We start from the raw sequence: 14,592 nt of genomic DNA on the forward strand, positions 1-14,592 counted from the left end.
ACGACTTCATCGAACTCCTTGCTGTGCAACACGAGGAGCTTACTAATGAAGACCTGGTGAAACTGGAGACCCAGAGAAAGGACGAAGAGAGACAAGAGAAAGGAGAAGTAACTGAAGAACCGAAGAGATTCACATAGCAGGAAATGGCAAGGGGATTTTCTTTATTTGAGGAGGCACTGTTAGTTTGTGAGGGACAGGACCTGAACGTAGAACGTTACATGAAGGTTGCAGCAGCCGTTCAGAATGCAATCCAGTGCTACCATGTCATCCATGATGAGAAAAAAAGAGCTACTACCCAAACATCATTGGATCGTTTTTTTCAAGGTGGTAGATAGAATTGAATCCAGCAAGGAACCAGAACCTGTGCCATCAATGTCAGGTGTGAGTGAAATTGCAGCTTGCCCTCCGTCTCCTATTGCTAACAATCCTTCAGCTCTGCCATCTCCCACCTCCTCTCCCTCCTCCAGTCAGTAACTCTTCTTGCCTGTTCACTCGATGCCAGTCCCTGTATGCTAGCTGTTGTACTGTACTACTGTACTTTTCAAGGTACTGTACTGTAAGATTAAAAATGTTTTATTTTTTGTGTTTGTTTGTTTTTTCTGTGTTATTTTGTGTGAAAAGTATTATAAACCTATTACAGTACAATACTACATAGCCGATTGTGTTCGTTGGGTATCTAGGGACTTACGAACGCTCTCTCAGAATGGAACTCGTTCGTATGTAGGGGACTTACTATTATTACATATCAGCAAAAGGTATACACCATTCAATCCCACAGCACTGAATTCTGGTATCACTTTAACTGGGTTACTATTATAGTTTTAATGAACTCATTATTATTTTCTGGAGATCGGAAATCTAACTGATAGTCACGAATAAGAACTATCACTAAAATAAGCCTGAACATTTTCAAATAACCAATTTGCTCATATCTTATCTAAGTTATGGAACTAAGAGAAGTAAATAATTTGATTCTGAAAAAATATATATAATAAAATTGTTTGAGTGACTTTGACTTGAAGGTCAGTCAAAAATCTTTCTTCTTTTAATGACAGCTATTAAATATTGAAGGGATGATAGAAAATCACCATTTACTCTCCATGTAATAATGCATGAAAGCAGAGATCATCAGTGAATCCTAAAATAACTGGTTGGAAGGTCAAAAGTCCTCAAAGTATCACTCTTTTGTCGATCCACTAATCAGAAAATGGAAAATGAGCCTTTATAATTGAGAGATATAACAGTCACCCTCTTAACCAAGTAGTCAAGCGTGGCATTCCCGACAGTGGGATGGCCTGGCAGCCAATGCCTCCTGACATAACACACTGGGACGTTCTCAACATAAGCCATGGAATTTTCTTGCCAGAAATGTTTGACCAGGATCTACCCAGAAATGGTCCACAAATTCAGAACGTGAGATGTTCCAAAGAAAACAGAAAACTAATCTAGACTTATCAGAGGATTCAGTGTTAGTAAGAACAAAAAGAGAAGGTCAGGGGACAGTTTTAGGTTGGAGGAGTCTAAAAAGACATAAGGATCAATGCTTGAACATTAATCAGATCCTGTTTAAAAAAGAATAGCTGTAGAGTACATTTTTGGAACAACTGGAAAAATATGAGTATAGACTGTATAGTGCATGATATTTTGAATTAGTAATGTATTTCTAGCTGTGGTAACAGTGACATAGCTGTGTAAAAGAATGTCTATGTTTTGGGGAGATGCAGGCTGCAGACTAAAATATTTAGGATAAAGTGCCATAATGTCTGCAACCTACTTTTGGGTAGTCTGGCAAAAGAGGGGTGGTTGTGTGTGTGTATGTGTGTGTGTGTGTAGAAAGATTTCAGCAGTGTGGAAAAGGCTAACAATGACAGGGTAATCAGGTATTTATTGCACTGTTTTTTCAATTTTTCTACGGATTTAAAATGCTTCAAAACAAAAATTTTACATTTCCTTTTTTTAAAATAAATTTATTTATCTATTTATTTATTTTTGGCTGTGTTGGTCTTTGTTGCTGTGTGCAGGCTTTCTCTAGTTGCAGTGAGGTGGGGGCTACTCTTTGTTGCGGTGCTCGGGCTTCTCATTGTTGTGGCTTCTCTTGTTGCGGAGCACGGGCTCTAGGAGCGCAGGCTTCAGTAGTTGTGGCACCTAGGCTCAGTAGTTGTGGCTTGCGGGCTCTAGAGCTCAGGCTCAGTAGTTGTGGCGCACGGGCTTAGTTGCTCCACGGCATGTGGGATCTTCCCAGGCCAGGGATTGAACTTGTGTCCCCTGCATTGGCAGGTGGATTCTTAAGCACTGCACCACCAGGGAAGCCTACTTTTCCTTCTTTTTAATTCAAAAAGTATAACTGGGACTTCCCTGGTGGTGCAGTGGTTAAGAATCCGCCTGCCAATGCAGGGGACACAGGTTCGATCACTGGTCCGGGAAGATTCCACATGCCGTGGAGCAACTAAGCCCGTGTGCCACAACTACTGAGCCTGCGTGCTGAAACTACTGAAGCCCGCGTGCCTAGAGCCCATGCTCTGCAACAAGAGAAGCCACTGCAATAAGAAGCCTGCGCACCGCAATGAAGAGTAGCCCACGCTCTCCACAACTAGAGAAAGCCCAGGCGCAGCAATGAAGCTCCAACGCAGCCAAAAAATTAAAAAAAAAAAAAAAAGTATAACTTTGGTGAAGAAATGTATCTTTCTTCCTTGTTGGAGATAGTAGGAACATAGGAGAATATAACTGTCCTTCAATCAAGTTACCATTTTTATTACATTCCAACGTGATTTGTTTAACATTTTGATTCCTTTCTATTATCATTGCTGTATTCTGGTATTAGTTCTCCATTTGAGATTCTCCTTCAAGTAAAGTTGCAATGCTAAAGGGTTTTGTCCTGTCCAAAATTTTCATTACAAACTATACCTCAAATGATAGCATGTTTATCAAAGTTGCGACTTAAAAACTATGAGGAATACACATGGATTTACTGAAGGGAAAAATAAAATTGTACTTTTACCAAAGAGAGCATCTGTGAACTACTGAACAGCAAAAAAGAACCCATATTGAAAGAGGATAAGAGAAAGCAGTGTGTGGTCACTGACAAAATAGTGTAATGGTGTAAAAGTTATAGAAATTAAAAGACAGAAATAAACTGAGAATGTTCTATAAAAGTATCTTGTATACAACCATAAGTTCTAGTAATATTTGTTTTACAGAGACTAGGCTAACATTGCAAAGAAAAATTTTAAGCACCTATAATACTTCAGGATATTCTAAGAGAGGGATCAGCAAACTACAGTCTAATAGGCCAAATCTGGCTTACCACCTGTTTTTGTGTAGCCCATGAGCTAAGAATCGTTTTTACAGATGAATATTTGTGATCAATTTCATGACAGAAAACATTAACTTTGAGCTCCAATTAAACAAAATGCCAACTCTCCCCACAACAAGAATTCTATTCCTCTCATTATTAGACTTGTATTACAAAAAATTGTACTCATTTATTATTACATTTTAAATTTCATTACTACAAAATTTTGTGGAAATTTATTTTCTTTCTTGTTATCTAAGTACCTATATAATAACTTTGATTTTGCCTCCTGGCCTGCAAAGCCTAAAATATTTACCGTATGGGCCTTTACAGGAAAAGTCTGCCAACCCTGGTCTCTTAAATTCTATGGATAGGGTCAGTGGGGATTCCTGAGGACTTGATGAAAGGTTGGGGTTGGTGGTGAAGTAGACTCATGTTTTTGCAATTTACTCAAAGTGAATAGGGCTTGCCAGTTAGTTTTACATATGTTCCCTTTACTAGGGAATCTACGTTTTTAAAGACAGTACACTTATTGAATTATTCTCAAAATACTCCCTTTTTATTTTAAAAATGCTAAATCTAGAAATTAAATTCAGATAGGCAGAACATCTGAATTTAAATGGACCCTAATGAGCATCAATTACTTGAACATAAGAGAAAGAAAAAAAAATTCCCCTTTTAAAGTAGGTTTATTTGGACAAAGTGACAGAATGTACCATAAGAATTCATCTAACCATAACTCAAGGATCCTAAAATCTATCTGGAAAACAACCAAGAATTAGGAAGAAGCAAAAACAATGCTGAGAAATCCAAAAATCACAAAGTCCATGTACTCAAGCTCATGCACTTGATTAATACGAGAGATCTTTAGCTTTCAGTCAGAGCTTCTATGTTCTAACTCCCTACAATTCTATTAAGCTTAGATACATGATTTTCAAAGCCCCAGCAAACTAGAAGTCCCAAAGAAAAGTTGGGAGAAGAGAAGTTTGCAGATAACAACAAAAACAGAGGTTGCCAACAGATAAGAAAAACATGATGAGGAATAGTCTGCCAGAAACAGAATAGGCAGAAAAATGAAAAATAGATGTGAAAAGTATAGCACTGTAGAACAAATCAGTATAGCAGCACATAGTCCCAAATGCCTTATTAGGCCCGGATGATGTCACTCTATCACAATATATTTCAGTAGTGACATTCATTTTAATGATCTCAAGATAAAATGTAAACAAAATTACATTCCATATATTCCATTTAGTAAATCAGGGACCTGACAAATACATTTTCCAAAGGGTTTCAAACAAAGTGATTTTTAAAAAAGGTTTGGTGCTCATACACAAAAATAAACTCAAAGGATTAAAGACCTAAATGTAAGGCTGGATACTATTGTATAAAACTCTTAGAGGAAAATACAGGCAGAATACTCTCTGACGTAAATCACACCAAGATCCTTTTCGATCCATCTCCTAGAGTAATGAAAATAAAAACAAAAATAAACAAATGAGACCTAATTAAACTACTGACAAGGGAATAATCTCCAAAATATACAAACTGCACATGCAGCTCAATATCAAAAAAACCCACAAACAACCCAATCAAAACCTGGGCAGAAGACCTAAACAGACATTTCTCCAAAGAAAACATACAGATGGCCAACAAACACATGAAAAGATGCTCAACATCATTAATTATTAGAGAAATGCAAATCAAAACTAAAATGAGGTATCACCTCACACTGGTCAGAATGGCCATCAACAAAAATTCTACAAACGATAAATGCTGGAGAGAGTGTGGAGAAAAGGGAACCCTCCTACAGTGTTGGTGGGAATGTAAATTGGTACAGCCACTATGGAGAACAGTATGGAGGTTCCTTAAAAAACTAAAAATAGAGCTACCACATGATCCAGCAATCCCACTCCTAGGCATACATCCAGAGAAAACCATAATTCGAAAGGATGCATGCACCCCGATGTTCACTGCAGCACTATTTACAATAGCCAGGACATGGAAGCATCCTCAATGTCCATCAACAGAGAAATGGATAAAGAAGATGTGGTACGTATATACAATGGAATATTACTCAACCATAAAAAAGAAGGAAACAGTACCGCTTGCAGAGACGTGGATAGATCTAGAGATTGTCATACAGAGTAAAGTAAGTCAGAAAGAGAAAAACGAATATCATGATATCACTTATATGTGGAATCTAGAAAAATGGTAGAGATGAACTTATTTGCAAAGCAGAAATAGAGTCACAGATGTAGAGAACAAACTTATGGTTGGGGGGGCAGTGGGATGAATTGGGATATTGGGACTGACATATCTCCACATATATACAGCTGTCATAGACAGCTGAAGTTTACCTGTGAATTTAGTTAATTTACTGTAATAATTATATATGTTTAAAATAATACTTAACTTCGTTTTCCTAAAGGTTTAAATACGTAACTGCAGAGTAAGAAACAAACTCTAACAATTCCAGGCTCAAAATAACCAGAATAATAAGGGTCAAAATACACTTCATCCCTTAAATGCTTAAAAATTAGTCTTTATTTATACATTTGGCATAGGACAAAGGCGAGCTCATCTTAGGTTTACTTGCAAAAAAGTATCAAGAAGTTATCAGGCAATTAGTTAAGTGAATACTGAGACCGGTATCTTCAAGTGTCGAATAAAACTGTGTGAAACGTATAATCAGTTCTGTAAAGGGCCAAATGCAGAGGGTTGGTTGCTACATCAGTGTTGGAGTAAAGGCACAAGAGGCAGTTTGCGTTTCTTCAACACCTGCACCAGAACCCGCCGGCTCAAGGCGCCACGCGGAAGTGAGAGCGCATCTCCAAGTCTCGCGCAACCTGCCGCCGGCTCCCGCCACCCTGGCACCCCTCCTTCGGCCCACAAAGCCTGATGCAGGAAAAGGGGCCAGTCCCAGTAGCGCAGGAGGGTCAGGAGACCCTCCCCCAACATCCGCTCACCTGCTTCCGGGTATGCTGTGGCCTAAGAGCGGCTCCTGCTCAGCCTCTACCCCCAAGCTCGCCATAATTACAGCTCCCACAAGGCTTGGGGCCAACTCTCGCGATACCTCCTGCTCCCTCCCATTCCAGGCGGCCTGAAGCTGTCAGAACAGGCCAGCAAGTGCGCGTGCTCGCCCAGCGACTAGAGTGGGCGGAGCACCCCAGGTCAGAGGCGGGGGCCCGCAGGATGAGGGGCGGTGCCGAGAGGATGATGGGGGTTAAGGGCGGGGCCCTAAGTCCTTATCTTCCTCCAGGGTACGCGCCTCTCCGCCTCCAGGGACAACGTGCGGAAGAGCCGGGGAGGGTTCGGGGGCGTGTCCAAACAGCCACCCCCGCCCAGGGTTCGTCCTCCTCCCCAGCCGCCCTGTCAGCTACCCCTCGCTTCTCAGTTCCTGGAGAGGCTGCTGTAGCTGCGGTTGGGGCTCAGAAGGAAGGCGAGTCCCGAGAGGCTAGAGAGCCGCGGCGTTCGGAGTCTCGGCCAGCTGGACAGCAGGCGCCCCACCAAGCGGACATTGAGTAAGTAGACGGTCCCGGCCGCGCTTCCCAAGCCTTTTGCCGCGCTTGCCTACGTGCCAGGAGGCAGGACTGAGAGCGCAAGGCTTGGCGGGAGATGCGGGGGTCCCGTGCCGAGTGAGGTGGGCTGGCGGGCTGCCCGGCTGTCACTTCTCCCTGTGGAAGGTGAAGGTTACGCGCTGTGGTTTTCTTGCTCGGCTAACTACAAAGGTACCTTACCCGTAGTGCCTTATTAGGACCTGGGATGAAGATGATCCTCAAATTCGAAACCACCGCCGCCTGCGTGGACTGAGAGCTTCCGCCTTGCAAGATGCCACTCAGCAGAGCCTGCTGCTGTAACCTGGGGGTTAGAAAAGCCACAGCACCAGTTTGACAATGACCAGATCTTTTCATCACAAGGAAAATGACATTTTTAGAAAATATGTTCTGGGTTGTTTTTGTTTGTTTGTTTTCAGTAGATCTTGGTGCTGCTCCTTTCCTGGTGCTTACATATTAACGTCTTACCCCTACAAGCAGGCTTGTAAGCTAATTGGTAGCAGTAGTCATGTGTGTCACAATTACTGTTTTGTTAGCACTAGATACATTCTTATGTGATTTCATTTGATCACAACTGTCCTATCAGATAGGTAAAGCAGACACGTTTCTATTTTACAGAGAACTAAGGCTTAGAAAAGTTCATAACTTACCCAGAATCACTCAGTTTGAAAGTGTCAGAGTTGAGACCCAAATTCAGTTGTTTTTGATCAATATTTAGGAGCACTTATCCAATGCCAGGCACTATACTAGTTATGTGTTGTATGGTATATGCCATCACTTCTGATCTTTGTCTTGTTTGTGACCTTGTGTGTATCCTGTTAGACACATTCCACTGGTGAACAGCTAAACTTGAAATGTGTTTTCTACTAGTTCAGAATTATCTTCTGAATCCAGACCTGACATTGTATACTTGGATTCAGTCTTGCAAATTTGTTTGTAACAGCTCACAAAAACATATCAGATTCCTGTGATTGTTTCCAAGAAGGTACATGGGTAAAATTAGTATTTTTTTGTCATAATATTGCTTTACTGTATCTTCAACTTCTTTTTTAATCTCCGGAGTCTAGCGCAGTGTATGGCATATATATATATGTATATTTGGTAAAGGAACTTTTAACCAGTATTGCACCAAGCAGAATGGGTACTAAATAAATATATGTTGAATGAACACTTACTGAATTACCTCATTTCATCCCTACAACAATCCTCTGAGGTGGGATTGTCTCAAGCATACAAGGAAATTCAAAGTATGGAGATTAAGTAATTTGCCTAGGGTCACACCTCCAATTAGCAACAGAGCTAGAATCCAAGAAACACAGGACCCCTGACTATAAAGACTGTGCTTTTCACCACCAGCCTTTCTATGAAAAGAATGTCAAGATTCTTTTCCCACATCTCTTAAAATATTTCAAAACAAGTAATCAATTTTTATATAAATGAAATAATTTGCTATTATGTATTAGGCCAGCTATTATTCCCCTTTTATAGTTTAAGGTGTCTTATTCAAGGTCACACTGCTAGTGAAGAACCCAGGTCTTCTGACACTGCTATTTTCCATTGTTGCCTCCAAGTGATGACTTTAGATGGCAAAAGTACATGGGATGAATGCATGTACAACTGGTGAAATCTAAATAAGCTCTGTGTATTGTACCAATAAAAAAAAAGGAACAAATCATTTCTTAGAAACATACAACATCCACAGTAAACATTAAAAAAATTTGTTTAAAAACCTAATTATTTCTTTTAAAGCCCATGGAAAAGAAGAACTAAATTTGAAAAGAGATTCGATTATTTGCTAAATGTTTCACATAAGCATATGAGACAGTCCACCTGTTGTATTTCCGTAGATGACTGCTTAGAATAGAATAGATAGACAGCTAGAATAGATACCTCTCCAAACAAATAAACAAAGTTCCTGTTTTCTTATTCTTCTCCAAATTAAGATGAAAAGGAATTAAATTTGTCGAGGTAGGGTAGTAGATTTTAATAGTGGATATCGGTGTATCTAAACCCTACTGTAAGTTGCTACTTAAACTTGCATTGAAAATAAGTGATTTAAAAGTGAAGTTATAAGATAAAAATTAGGTCTGCATTTTTGTGGAGTAAAGTTCTTGTACATGGTGGTTTTTTTTTTTATTTCATATATGCCTTTGAGATATGTATCAACTATATGAGGATAAAAGTCCAGAAACAATTAGTGTTGCATTTAAATGCTTAAGTACTTGAGTGATAGGCGATAAAAGTACTAGATGGCATAAATAGACGTTGAGTGTCATTTTAGCAATAGAGCTCATTTCTAGGAAAGACTTTTCATTCCTTGGCACTGTAGTAGAACTTCTATTTTTGTTTCACTTTGTTTTTCTTTTTTGCATTGGCTATATAAAAGTATAGATGACAATTGTGTCAGTTTGGCTTGATACACACTGCAAAAGTGGGTCCTGTTTCTGCAGAAGCTCACTGGTCAGTTCAGCTTAATGTTGGGACTTTAAAAAGTATCTGATAATGGCTCCAGATGGTGCCTCTTCTTGGTATATTGGAGTTATCTTTACCCTGGGCTTGGATTATCATCTGTTCATGGTGGCACTGGATAGCAGTTAGCCCTACCTAGAAAGACCTACATGTTTAGAGCATCCCAGAAAACCTGGTATTTTATATCGTTCTTGGGACTGAAATGGGATTTAAGAAGATCTGTGTAACCCCAAACTCCCAGAATGAAGATTATCATAAGCTATGTGTGTGTTTGATTTGCTTTCTGTTCATGATTGGTCAGTTGTTTACTGTCAGGTAAATGTAGCAAGGAAAATGCTGGCTCTAGATTTGGAGTGCTGACTCTTATGGCCTATATTACATGAAATTAAAGTGATTCAGCAGCTTTCCTAGTATAGGGTTTAACATTAGAAATGCCTAAACAATTTAGGCACCTAATAAATATAGAACTTTACAAAATGCTTGAAGAGTTCATTTTTCTCAGGTCTTTTCCTGTTCTCTGGCAACTTTGTACTTTTGCATGTTTGTCTTAGCTTGTTTATCTATTACCAACCCAGAAGAATACTATGTAGAAAAATGGGTTGTCTCATGAATAGTTTAGTACTTTTCTTCTTACTGTAAAACATGAGTGTTGGAATTTTGCTCTTTTTTACACTAACATGGAATATGCATATTGCTTTTGAAGCCATGGATGTTACAAAGGAAGATATTGGCCCCCCATTCTTTTCCTGCCACTGTAGAGAAAATAAGTAGTCTATAATACTTGCAAAAGATAATGAAGTCCTGTGTTGTAATGACATGCCATTGTTCTCCTGCAGTTTAATAAATGTACATGAAAATGTATCAGTGCTATTTTTTGAACAATTCCAGAAAGACCCAAGTGAAACAGGAGGGAAGAGGGCAGGGCACAACCTTTAAAAGAATGACAAAGCCCGAGGACATGACATAAACTGATTAGAACCAAATAGGTGCAAGATGGCCGACTAGTGGACTTCCACTAGACCTTAAGCCTCAGGATACGCTCATTGTAACACATCAGCAAGCTAAATGACACACCCACAGGCGCCATGACAGTTTCAAGGCCGACCATAAAGGTCAAAAAGTAGGCAGTGGCCCACTTTCTGGAAATCCCCACCCCTTCCCCAAAATAGCTGGAATACTCCTCCTACTCATTAGCCTATGAAATTACCCACCCTTATAAAAACTGACCACCCCATACCCTGGTGCTGCTGTCACCTTCTGAGATGGCCCACACTCTGTGGGTTGTGTTTCTCTCTAAATAAATGCACTTCTTACCTTTCACTTTGTCTCTCCCTGAATTCTTTCTGCAATGAGACATCAAGAACCTGAGCTTCATTAAGTCCTGAGGCCAGGTGTGTGATCTTAGTTAAAAGACTGGGTTCAAGTCCCAGTCTGGGTTTTGGCTGGGTTCAAGCCCTGGCCCATGGGTTCAAGTCCCAATCTGAGTTGCACAGTTTCACAAAGAGTAAAATAATTAAAATCATCATTCATCACTCAGAATTTTTTCCTTATGCTCTAGAACCCCCCTGAATAGAGTTGCATATCTTAATATATAAAAAGAGTTGGTCTCTTATTTGAAATACAGAACACTAATTCAGAATTTTGCTATTTGGGTAAAGAATAAACTGTTCCATTTCTACCACAGCTGGGTATACTCAATTCAACTCTGATATTAATCACCCATAGATTAACACTACAGGAGTCAGTGCAGATCCCACCAGTTAAAGGTTCAGTTCTCCAGATGCCATTGCTTCTGATGCCAGCCAGACTTTTGACTGACTTGGCTACAGATTTGGGGGTTCCTGTAACCCCCTTGGATCAATAATTTGCTAGAACAACTCAAAAGAACTAAGTAAACCACTATACTATACTTCTTCTGGCTTCGCTATTAAGGATGTAACTTAGCAACAGCCGTATGAAGAGACAAATAAGGCAAGTTATGAGAGGGAATGTGAAGCTTCCATTCCCTTTTACCCTGGAGTCAGTGCACATCACCCTCCAACATATGTTCATTAACCAAGAAGCTCCACCATGCCTCAGTGTCTATAGAGTTTTTATTGGGGTGTTCATGATTGATTGGATCCTTAGCCACGTGATTCAACTCAATCTCCAGCTCTTTTCCCCTCCTGGAGGTCAGGCTGGCCCAAAGTCAGCCCTCTAATCAAATGGTTGGTCTTTCTAGTGACCAGCCAGAAATTATCCTGAATCTGTCTAGGGTCCCACCATGACTCATCTCATTAGCATAAAGACACTCCTATCACTCAGAAAATTCCAAGAGGTTTAGGAGCTCCACCCCGGGAACTGGGGTCAAAGACCAGATACATTCTTTATTATACTGACATTTACCCTTCAAAGAAAAGAAAAAAGAAAAAAAGCTGGTCAAGCAATTTAAACATATACTATATATACTTACTTGATCTTAATTATTGCACTAGGGACTTCCCTGGTGGTCCAGTGGCTAAGACTCCGCACTCCCAATGCAGGGGGCCCGGGTTCGATACCTGGTCAGGGAACTAGATCCCACGAGCCACAACTAGGAGTTCTCATGCCACAGCTAAAGATCCTGCATGCCTCAACTAAAGATCCCGCATGCCGCAGCTAAGACCTGGTGCAGCCAAATAAATAAATAATTTTAAAAAATAGTAATTGTACTAAATTAGAAAATGTATATAATGAGGACAGCAATTCAGAAGCCAATTTGCCTTTTATCATTTGTTTAGTGAGTAAAAAACAAAATGCTACCAAAAAAAAAATACTAAGATGCAAGGGTTTCTATTTTGTTCGGGGGGTTTTTGTTTGTTTTTCTGGGCAAGTGTTTTTGAGTGAGTGGAAATATATAAACATGATTTAGGCAAACTTTCAAGAGCTCGCTTGTAAACAAATGTTTATTAAGGTCTAAGGAATTTATTTGTTTTCCTATTGGTAGGAAAATAAGAAGATGGTAATTGTCACCTCTGCCATTGAAAGCCCTGAGGGTGTCAGCCCAGACGTCTAACTCAAAGGCTGAGGTGTACAATTGGTTTCTCCCAGCATGTCAGTCAGTCTCTAAGGTGGCCCTCATGATCCTATCCTCTGATGTTTGCTCCTTTGTGTAATCCCCTCCCTCTTAGTGTGGACAGGACCTCTGATTTGCCTTCTAACCAATAGAATACGGAAAAGGTGATTGGATGTCACTTCCATGATTATGTTATGTTATATAGCAAAGTTGATGGGATAACACTCCCATGGTTACATTAAGACTTTGTCTTGTTAGCACGCTCAACTCTCACTCTCCTGTTGGCCTTAAAGAAGTAAGCTGCCATGTTGTGAACTTCCTATGAAGAGAGCCATGTGGTAGGGAACTGTGAATAGCCTCTAGGAGCTGAGGCTGGCCTCTGGCTGATAAACAGCAAAATGTTGAAGCTCTCAGTCACATAACTGCAAGGAAATGAATTTTGCTAACAACCTGAGTGAGATTGGAAGCGAGTTCTCCATTCAAGCTTCCAAATGAGAATGCAGCCCAGCAAACACCTTGATTGAAGCTAGATGACACCCTGAAACAGAAATGCAAGTAGCCTGTGTTCTTGGAACTAATCCTCAAGAAAGTGAGAAGATTGGGGGAGTGGGGGCAGAACCAAGTAGATTCAAGATTTGTTTTTCAAATTCTTTTATTTAAAGGTCTCAGTGAAGCCTTCAAATATTTAAATTATGCAGTGGTGTTTTTTGAAGAGAATAGTAAGAGCCTTGAATTCTGTTCTAGGGTCAGTAGAATAATGAACTGCTTACTGAGGAAGTTGTTAAGAGGGAAATTGTCAATTTACTTCCTCTGAAAAATTTTGTTGAGAAGCTATCAAATTAACTCCAGTTTCTAAAATGTTTTCATATTTTTTGTCGTAAAATACACATCACATAAAATTTACCATCGTAACCATTTTTAAGTGTACAGTTCAGTGGTATTAGGTTCAGTCATACTGTTGTGCAACTGTCATCACCATCCATCTACAGAACTCTTTAAGACTTGCAAAACTGAAACTGTATACCCATTACCCCCCTCCGTTCCCCTTCCCCTCAGCCCCTGGTAACCACCATTCTGCTTTCTGTTTATGAATCTGGCTGCTCTAGGTACCTAGTAAAAGTAGAATCATACAGTATTTGTCTTTTTGTGACTGGCTTGTTTCACTTAGGCTAATGTCCTCAAGGTTCATTGGTGTTGTAGCATTTGTTAGAATTTCATTCCTTTTTAAGGCTGAATAATGTGCCATTGTAGGTATATATATATATACCACATTTTGCCTATTCATTGATAGACACTTGGGTTGCTTCCACTTTTTAGCTACCAAATTCTAAATTTTAAGAAGACAGAGAGAACATGGCTAATTAAAAAACTAGTGTTTATTTTAGATCGAATACAAATTTTAGGTCTACCCTGTGACATAATGAATTCTCTTAAAATCAGTACCTGCATTGTATTTATGCCATTTTATAGGATTTGGATAATTTATTATTGTAATAAATATAGGGTTTTATAGTTGTATCTTTGCATTTGTGACAATATTGTGACATTTGTGACATGCCTATGATTTATTTGATTTTCTAGCTCAGGGGTAAGCAAACTATGACCTATGGGCCAACCTGCCTGTTTTTTGTATGGCTTGCAAGCTAAGAATAGTTTTTACAGATGCATTAGTACTCAGTTTGATGATAGAGGTATCAGCTATGAACCCCCATTAAGCAAAATCCCAAGTGACCTCCAATGAGAAAGAGGAATTTAACATTAAAAAAAAACTGAATTTTACACTTAACTGCAGTGTGTTAGGGAGTTCTCTTGGGTGTGGTGCAATGGACTGGTTTGATTATATAAACGAATCTCTGAAGACTCAGTTAAAACTTTGATTTTTCTATACAACCTTTCCTGCTCTTTTGCTACCACCTTTAACTATAATCATCACAGATAAAATGTAGGTTGTTCATTTTATGAAAATAAATCAAGTTATACTTATGATTTCTACTCTTAAGTTATACTTCAGGTTATAAAAAATTTACACAAACAGCAACAACAACAAACTGTAGTGAACTCCTAAATCTTTACTTGGGAAAATGTTTCCAAACTTTACCTTTCTGCACTCTCTGCAGCCTCTCTACATGTTCAAGTGATGGTAGCCTTTCATCATAGCTCTTTGCTGGTAGTTTGGGTCTGGATATTCATACTTCATAAGATAATTCTTATTGTACTTGGACTTTGACTTCATTAGGCAA

At 39.4% G+C, this 14,592-nt stretch overlaps 2 protein-coding genes across 8 annotated transcripts in view; one reads left to right on the forward strand and one right to left on the reverse strand.

The window, feature by feature from the left end:
• The window catches only part of MFSD8 (major facilitator superfamily domain containing 8), a 127,896-nt gene that overhangs the window by 43,255 nt on the left and 70,049 nt on the right, over positions 1–14,592 (reverse strand). For 4 of the 7 annotated variants that reach the window (XM_059923576.1, XM_059923579.1, XM_059923575.1 and 1 more), the window contains exon 1: positions 6,262–6,415. In XM_059923576.1, the coding sequence (XP_059779559.1) occupies positions 6,262–6,326 (65 nt within the window). In that variant the 5' untranslated portion in view covers positions 6,327–6,415. Of the gene's footprint in view, positions 1–6,261; positions 6,416–7,032; positions 7,154–14,592 lie in introns of those variants that run through there. The other 3 variants (XM_059923577.1, XM_059923578.1, XM_059923573.1) reach the window with 2 other exon arrangements.
• Positions 6,521–14,592, forward strand: part of ABHD18 (abhydrolase domain containing 18) — a 39,310-nt gene continuing 31,238 nt past the window's right edge. Inside the window, exon 1 of the mRNA XM_059923584.1 lies at positions 6,521–6,816. The gene's annotated coding sequence lies outside the window, so the exon portion shown is untranslated. The remainder of the gene's footprint in view (positions 6,817–14,592) is intronic.

This window comes from Balaenoptera ricei, chromosome 5 (genome assembly GCF_028023285.1).
Source record: "Balaenoptera ricei isolate mBalRic1 chromosome 5, mBalRic1.hap2, whole genome shotgun sequence".
NCBI classification, from domain to species: Eukaryota; Metazoa; Chordata; class Mammalia; order Artiodactyla; family Balaenopteridae; genus Balaenoptera; species Balaenoptera ricei.